The sequence below is a fragment of the Pediculus humanus genome, genomic scaffold, assembly GCF_000006295.1.
Source record: "Pediculus humanus corporis 1103172108186 genomic scaffold, whole genome shotgun sequence".
Lineage (NCBI taxonomy): Eukaryota > Metazoa > Arthropoda > Insecta > Psocodea > Pediculidae > Pediculus > Pediculus humanus.
In genome coordinates this window covers 261,320-270,084 of record NW_002987756.1, presented here as the reverse complement: position 1 = coordinate 270,084, position 8,765 = coordinate 261,320, and the positions used below count along the sequence as shown (strand labels likewise).

Below are 8,765 nucleotides of genomic sequence, written 5' to 3'. Positions count from 1 at the left end.
TGTGTTACGACAAAGGAAAAAAAAAACCGACTCGAAAAACGAACACACACACACACAAACTACAATTAAAAAACTTTCTAAATTACTACGACTTTTTCCTTTGAAAAATTTCTCTTTATTAAAAATAGATCTTTATCCTCATCATTCCTTTCCTATTATTATTATTATTATCATTTTCCTTTCTGACGTAAAATAATATTAATTTTTAAAAAAATCATTATTATTATTAATTTTGAGACTCAAATGAAAAAATTGTAGGAAGTTTGTAATTAATCGAAAAAAAAATGGCTACCAAATAACGGTTACTCGTAAGAAAAATAAATGACTTTAAACAATAATAAAAAAAATATCGACAAACGATTGTTATAATTTTTTTTTAATGGAAAAATTTAAATAAACGAACAACAAACAACAAACAACAACCATTTTTTTTTTTTTTCTAATGGTTACCACGAGGTCAGAGAAGCCATTTTAAAAAAATAATCAACATGTTCAAATTTTTTTTTTTTTTTTATACGAGTCATCGTCATATCTTTTGCATAATAAAAAAAATTTTTCCCCGAACGATATTTCGAACATTTCCCCTCCCCCTCTCTCCCCTCTCCTCCTTTTATTAAGAAAAACCGTAAATGAGTAAGTAACAGAGAGAGAGAGAGAGAGAGGGAGAGAGGGGTTTTTCTTATTCGTTTAGAATTATAAGGAATACAATGAGGGGGAGGGGAAAGGGAAGAATTACTGGATACGGTCCTGATTTTAAAATCGGCATCACAGCACACACACACACACACACACATATATGTAAACTTACAAGTTTGAATTTTATATTTGCATTTGAAAAAAAATTTTTTCATTGTAATTCACTTATTTTTATAATATTCCCACGGACAAGACCTGAAACAAGGGGGGTGGGTGGGGTGGGGGGAATCCGAGGTGGGTCATCATTTTTTTTTTTTGGTAGTGAATTGTTGTGTACGATTGAGAATAATGAGTATTAGGGTTTTCATTTCCGGTTAAATTTAATAAGACCTGCCCGAATTATTTTTATTATCGTAGTGAAATCACTTTTTTTATAAAAAAAATTAACGTTTTCAAACGATAAATAAACTTAAATAATAATAATAATAATGACTATAACAAACACCTTCAGTCACCTGCTCCCGATGCGATCAGAAAGAAAAAAAAACAAAAATGGCCGACGCCATATTGTATCCTCGTGCTCAAACGTCCGTTCGTTCAAAATTTATTTATTTTTATTAAGTTCGTCCTTCATCGATCTCATCGAATTTTCTCGATTCTTTTATCCATTTCCGGAAAAAAAATATATCGAAATTATTGTCGGAAAACGAATTATTTAAAACTCAAGCGCGCGTTCCTATGATAAATAAATTGCAAAACTTTATTCTTTTCTTACAAAACCGGAAATGGGGGAGGAAGAGGGGGGGAAATTTGAAATTAGGAAGTGGTTGTCATGGCTACCACCATCACCACCACCACCACCACAGCCACCTGTTGGCACAAGAATTTTCCCAATTTTAACCCTTTTAAATGGGTCAGAAGATTATTTTTGCAAAAGCGTTTTTTTTTTTTAAAGGATATTCATTTTTTTTTTTTTTTGTTTTCATTATCGCGTCTCCATTTTGTTTTTTTTTTTTTTTTTTTTGTTTTAATTACGAAATTATACCCGACAATCTAACAAGATGTTATTAAATCAATTATATCTAACGTTAAAAAATTCTACTAGGAATTATTAACGCTTACGTTAAAATCTCTCAAATGAAATTTCGTTCGAAAATAATAATAATAATGATGATTAATAGGGGGGGGGGCACGTGGATTGCGATCGAAAGAGGTGGGGAAGGGGACGGGAAGAAAAACAAGATCGAATTTCAGGATGTCGCAAATTAATACGACGAGAGAAAATTTTCTGTTGTTGTTAAATAATAAAAGAAAATTATCAGGTTCGACGATATAGGTATAATAATAAAAATCATCATTATTATTATCACACGCACTACCTGAATTCGATCCGTGAAATAATTTCCGTTTTCTATATATCGGATTTATCGGGTTTTTTATACCATGTCTGGACTTTTTTTATTCCAGGTTTTCCCCTCCCCGCCCGCCCCGCGTCCTGAATTTGTAATTTTTTTTTTTTATAACGACTCGTCTTCTCTCTCTCTCTCAAATCGATTTATTTCCTTTTTTTTTAACGGAAAATTTAAAAAATCCAATCCGTCGTGTAATCAGTAACGAATAATGAGTCGAAAACATTTTTTTCACAAGAGAAAATGATAAGACGTCAAAATAAAAAAAAAAAAAATTCTTATCGTTCACACGCACACGCACACGCACATACAAAAAACCGAGCTTATCGGGACCAAGCGGTAGGCTCAACTACGTCATTTAAAAAATTAAAACCGCATCAAAATAATAATAATAATAATAATAATAAATTGCGGGTAAATAAATTTGCTGTGGTAAATGTTTATGAGAGAAAAAAAATATAAAAAATTTGCGCAACGGAATTTTTCCCCTTTTCCTTCTTCCTCCCACGTGGGAATCGTTGCTGACACGTGCTTTTTTTTTGAAAACCGCCCTCTCGTCGTCGAAAGCAATAATCGTTATTTCAAATAAAAAATTTAATTCGGAATAAAATAAAAAAAAATGAACGAAAGAAAAACATCTGTACGAATTATATATATATATCGTGGCCGAATGCCGTTAGTATATAGTAAGGATGCCGACAGGTGCGATGGCGAGACACCTGCATTATGTGTGCCCACAGCATGTTTTTTTTTTTTTTTTCTCGTACGTCTGAAAGTCGACGGAACAACAACAACAACAACAACAATAATAATAATAATAATTTGACTCTTTCAACTTCAATATACTTTGCACGATTATCTTCTATCTCCTTTTATATATATATAACGCATTTCGATGAATTGATTTTGATAATGACGTTTTGGAGGGAGGGGAGAAATGGGAGGGGGCGGAGGGGTGAAGGTGGAGTAGGAAGGGAAAAATTCTTATCAGATCGAAAACACACGGTGACGATGGTCGCCGTTTTCAACAACCTTTTCTTACACTCTACCTTTCGTTTTCCCCTTCCCCCCTCCCCTCTTCGTAAACTTGATAACCTTATCATTCATATAAAAACATGCGTAAATATCAAAAAAAAGGTGCGTGCGTGCGTGCGTAAGGTTTTATTTTCCAAAAGCGAAAAAAAAAAAGGAAAAACGTCGAACGTGTCACCAATAAAGCGCCTTTTCCACAAGCACCGCCTTCCGAAATTAAAAAAAAAAATTCGTTTTCGGTAATTTTATGTTTTTTTGTTTATCGGGGAGCGAATGTTATTGGCCGCTTATCACTCTAAAAAAAAAAAAATTACGCATTTTTTTCGAATTTTTTTAAATAAAATGTACTTATACTACATTTTCTTTCTCCCTTCTCCCTTCCTCTCCCCCCACTCTCTCTCTCTCTCACTTTTTTTTTAATTTTATTTTATGCGCAACCCAATTACAATCAGCCTAATTCTTTTGTGTGCTTTTTAATTTTTTTTTTTTTTTTTTTTTCAACTTCCGGTCAATGTTTAACTTATGGCGCGTAAACAATGTTTGAGGTTAATGCACTTTGTCTTTCCTTTGTGTTCCCGTTAAATATTTTTACAGTTTCTTATTGAAATCGGTTTTACAAAAAAATTTTTTTTTTTTTTGTAAAAAAAAAAAAAATAAAATATTAATAATAATAATAGTAATAATAATAATAATAAGTGGTAAATTGCCATTTTAATTTGTTTTTTTTTTACCCGACAGCAAAATCAAATACATACTTTTACATATATATATATAAAATATTTCTACTCGAAGAGGAAGAGAGAGAGAGAGAGAAAAAAAAAATCAAAACTCGTAAAAGCCCCAACATTGTTAGAAAGTACGTTTACACGTTTTTAAATAATAATAATAATAATAATAATAATAATAATAATGATGATGATGATGATGATGATGATGATGATGATGAATTTAAAATCATGTTTCGCTTGATATTTATTTATATATATATAAGTTTAAAGGAACTTCCTGTCATTATTTAAGTAATGAAAGTGTCAAAGCTTTCTCTTCGGCACATTCATTTCATTCTCTCTCTCTTTCTCTCCCTTTCTCCCCCCCCCCTCTCTCTCTCTCTCTTTCCTTAAGAATTTCAATTCATATAACGTCAGGTTTAAAATCTCTAATACTCGCCCCGTGTGTGTGTGTTTAAAATAAAAGCCTTAATAATGATGATGATTATTAATAATAATAATAAAGAGCTTTCTAAAAGTGATTTTTAAAACAACACGCACACGCACACGCACACACCTTTAGCCATCATCCTAAAAGAAAAAGCAAAACTTTAGAAGAAGGGGATAAAAAAAAAAAAAAAAAACAACAGGTGCGAAATAAATAGAACGTGTTGCAAAGCGTACTGCGTGGGCAGCTGCCATGTAATAACTACCCGCCAAGGTTATCTACTATAAAATAATTTTATTAAAAAAAAATTTTTCTCTTCTGCTTATTAAGGCCAAATATTCAATTTTGTACTAATAATAATAATAATAATGATGATGATGATAATTATTTTTATATAGGACGCATCTGAAAATAGTTTTCCCGCCGAATATCATCTCACAATTTCGCCGTTATTTTAATAATGTCGCGCATGCGCAAAAAAAAAAAAGACAGAAAAGGTTCGACGATTGGTCGAAAAGAGAGAGAGAGAAAAAACCGTTACAATCATTATTAAATTCAAAATTTAAAATAATTTTTTTCTTTTTTTTTTTTTTTTTAAAGGAAAATTTTGATTGAATGTTTGCGTGATTTCCCACCACCTTTCCCTTTTCCCTTCCCCTTCCTCCAGTAATAATGATAAAAAATTTTAACTCATTAAAAATAATAATAATAATAATCATAATAATTCAAAATTTTATTATTATTATTATTATTATTATCATCATCATTTTTTTTTTGGCATTTTACGTGAAATAGAAAAAAAAATCTATGTACGCGTTATAAAGGTAATTGTAATTTTAATCGGTCCTCTTTTCCGAGAGAGAGAGACAAAAATTTAAAATTAGTGAGAATCATTAAAAAAAAAAGTTAAAAAAAAAAAAAAATGGCGTCGTTTAGGCAGTTAAAAAATTTACCACGATAATAATAATAATAATAATAAATTACTTAGATTCGTGTAATTAGACTCTCGGACATGTCAAAGACATTTAAAATAATGTATAAATTTCCCTTCGACTTCTCTCTCTTTTTTCTCTCTCTCTCTCTACCTCTTTTCGAAAAAAAAAAAGAAAATTTAGTTAAATCGAGTGTTGGAAAAATAAAACGAATTGTCATAATGGAAAATCTAATTTAATGGGAAAAAGGTTTAAGTTAATTTTCCAAGGGTCAATGTAGGAAAACTAACAAACAAACAAACGAACAAACAATTTTTGAATCGAGATTGTTACGATAAATTCAATATAAATTTTTTTTAAAAAACTATATGTAAGCCGGGGGGAGGATGCGTGGGGGGTGCGGGGGGCTGAAAAAACGAACGAATTTTTGCCTTTTTTTTTTTTTAAAAAAAAAAGATGGAGCAAAGCAACAGGAAATGTAAACAACAACAGCAATTCGTTTTATTTCCTTGTGTGCTTTGAAAAAAAATATTATTATTATTATTATTATTACCCATTCGCACTATCATGCCCCCCCCAACGTGCCTACGACATTAAATAAAATAAAAAAAAATGATAATAAATTTAATTGAGGAAAAACGTGTAAAGAGGAATTCAGCAAACGAGTTTTTTTTTTTTTTTGCTTATTTGTATTTCAGTCATACGACGGACTTGTTGAAAAGCACACGCACGCACACACACCATGTTTGCGTTATTCATGATAATAATAATAATAAGAAGCAGAAGACGTCTCAAAACGATTTGAAAAAAAATAAAAATTTAAACGTATTTGCCGACGGATAAAATAATAAAAAAAAAAATTTTCACGCATTATGCAAAAAATATATGATTTTCTCTCTCTCTCTCTCTCTCTGTTTTTCCCTCCCTCTTTTACCGATTTCCGTTTCCGCTTTCTTCATTTTCTCTCTTTCTCTTTCTCACAAAAACTTATGAAATAAATTTTGACTTGTTATTAAGGTGAAAGAGAGAGAGAGAGAGAAAAACTAATGCCAATGTAAAGAATGATGATGAAACGAAAAATTTCATTATTATTATTATTTACATTATTATTATTATTATTTATTTTAAATTATTAATTAACGGAATAAATTTGTGATTTAAAAAATTTTTTAGCTTTTTGATTGACTTTTACGCGCTCCAATTTATAAAAACTTAATGAAATAAATAAACGTAAAAGCTTTTACGACAAAAAACTTTTTTACGCGTATACCGAGTGTGTGTGTGTGTTTACAAAAAAGAAAATTTCTTTTTTTTTCCCTCCCTTTTTATTAGGGTGGCAACATTGGAGGCGGGCGGGCAGGGGCGGGGGGAAGAAAATAAACAAACGTTTGAAAAAGAAATTATAAAACCCTCTCCCTCTCTCTCCTACCTTTCCTCCTTTCTTCCTTACTTCCTCTCACTCATTCACTCACTCACCTCTCCATCCCCTTTACATTCCTTTCCGGAATTCATAGAGTAAATAAACTTTATTATCTATCTATTTGTCGTGTCATTAATTTCACGACGTATACCAACTTTGAAATTTTTTAAAAAATTAATTTTCCCTCATTCATTCATTCAAATATAACGACATCGTATTTTTTTCATCTATGGAAACCGGAACAAACGGGTGAAGGCGGGGGGTGATTAGTTTACGATCATAGAGAATAAAAAAATAAGCGCGCGTAAAAAACTTTTTTTAAAAAATTTAATTGAGGATGAACGTAATTTCAGAGATTCGATTAAAATTAAAAAAATAATAATAATAAGTAAAACAAAACAATGAACTTTTTTTTTTTTTTTTTTTTATTGAATCGCCTACGGGTAAAAGTTTTTTTTTTATTTCATTTTGTTTCGTTTCGTTTGGCTAAGGCCGTTCGTTTTTTTTTTTTTGTTTTTCATTAAAAATTACGTAAATTTAAAAAAAAAAAAAAAAATTTTTTTTTTTTAAAACGGCACGGTTGAGAAAGAACCAACTCAAGCGGCATATAACACACATAACACATTTATTATTCACTTTCATCCTCGTACATATAAATATATATGTAAACATTACGAATATATTGTCGCAATACAACAACAACATTTACTCCATTTTTATTTTTATTTAATTTTTTAAAGGGAAAATCTCACCCACCGGGAATCATGGCCGTGTTAACGCAACCGCTCATGTTAAAATCCTCTAAACTTGTAAATGATCCGCCGTTTGATGGGCAATCCTCGTACAAAACGTCATTTGAATTCACCAAGTCCACCATGTGTAATACCATGTTTTAATTAAATAAACACGTTTAATAAACAATTGTTTCATCAACGTGAACACCACATTTTTTCTATCTATCTATCTTTTTCTAAGTAATAAACGACGACGACGACGACGACATTCGAACGTTTTCGTATTTTTCTTTAATTACACTTTTTCTTCACGATAATAATACTAAGAATTCCGCACAAACAAAAAAAAAAAAAAAAAAAAACCAAGAAAACAAAAAAGAAAAGAGAAAAAAAAAAAAAACTTTTTATTACAAACAAACGGGTCTCATGTACTACACCAACGAGGTTCGCGCAAACGACTGATCCCCACTCGACAGACATGAAAAGATCAAGGAAGACTCAAATGTGTGACGCATCCCCTCTCCAACTAAAAAATTCGTTTTTTTTTTTTTTTTTCCTACTTCTACCTCTATGGCCCTGCCTCCTCCTCCTCCTCCTTATCCCCACCACTTTTTATACCACAATAATAATAATAATAATAAAGCTTTCGCGTAAAAAAAAAAAAAAAACAGGGCGTTATCGCGCAATTTCAAATTTTTTTTTTTTCTACGTCAATAATATTCCATTTATGAAAAACTTATAACTATTAAATATGAAAAATAATAATAATAATACTTTTCTCTTATAAAGCATTCGAGAAGGTCAACGAAAAACAAAAAAAAAAAAATGGCCGACAATCACGTGAATCTGTGAAATTCTTTTTTTTTGACGTCGATCTCATTATTTTTACAATTAAAACGTTTCATTATGCGTAATATTTATTAAATTGTGCGTGTGCGTGTGTGCGTGTGTGCATGGTAGCGTTGCATGTATTATAATAATAATAATAATAATAATAATAATAATAATAATAATAATAATAATAATAATAATAATAATAATAATAATAATAATAATAATAATGAGTAATTTAATTAATTAATTAATTACGCGAAATCGTAAATAATAAATGATATTTACGATCGTGGCATAAGAAATAATTATAAACAAAGAAAACAACGTAAACAACCCTCGATTTTCTTATTAAATTTCAAAAAAAAAAAAAAATTTCCCTCCAAAAACAAATATCCCTACCAAACGGGGATTTTATCCAGTCAGCCAACCAACAACGTAACATCTGGGCAACATTTTCAGGTTACTTAAATTCAATGACGACATTTTCTTTTCTTTTATTTTCTTTTTCTTATTCACCGGAAGTTTAATAAAAGAAGGAACCGGTCTTCCTAGTTTTCAGCAAAACGCCTCCTACTGACGGCTGTTTCTTTCTTTTTTTTTTTATTTAAATTAA

General features: G+C 30.3%; 1 protein-coding gene across 1 annotated transcript; it reads right to left on the bottom strand.

The window, feature by feature from the left end:
• Positions 1-6,697: 6,697 nt before the first annotated feature.
• On the bottom strand, positions 6,698-7,473 carry Phum_PHUM420050 (uncharacterized protein; the record flags this gene model as incomplete). The annotated part of the gene is made up of 2 exons (XM_002429050.1): positions 6,698-6,738; positions 7,341-7,473. The coding sequence occupies 2 exons, from the start codon at positions 7,471-7,473 to the stop codon at positions 6,698-6,700; spliced, it is 174 nt and encodes a 57-aa protein (XP_002429095.1).
• Positions 7,474-8,765: the final 1,292 nt, after the last annotated feature.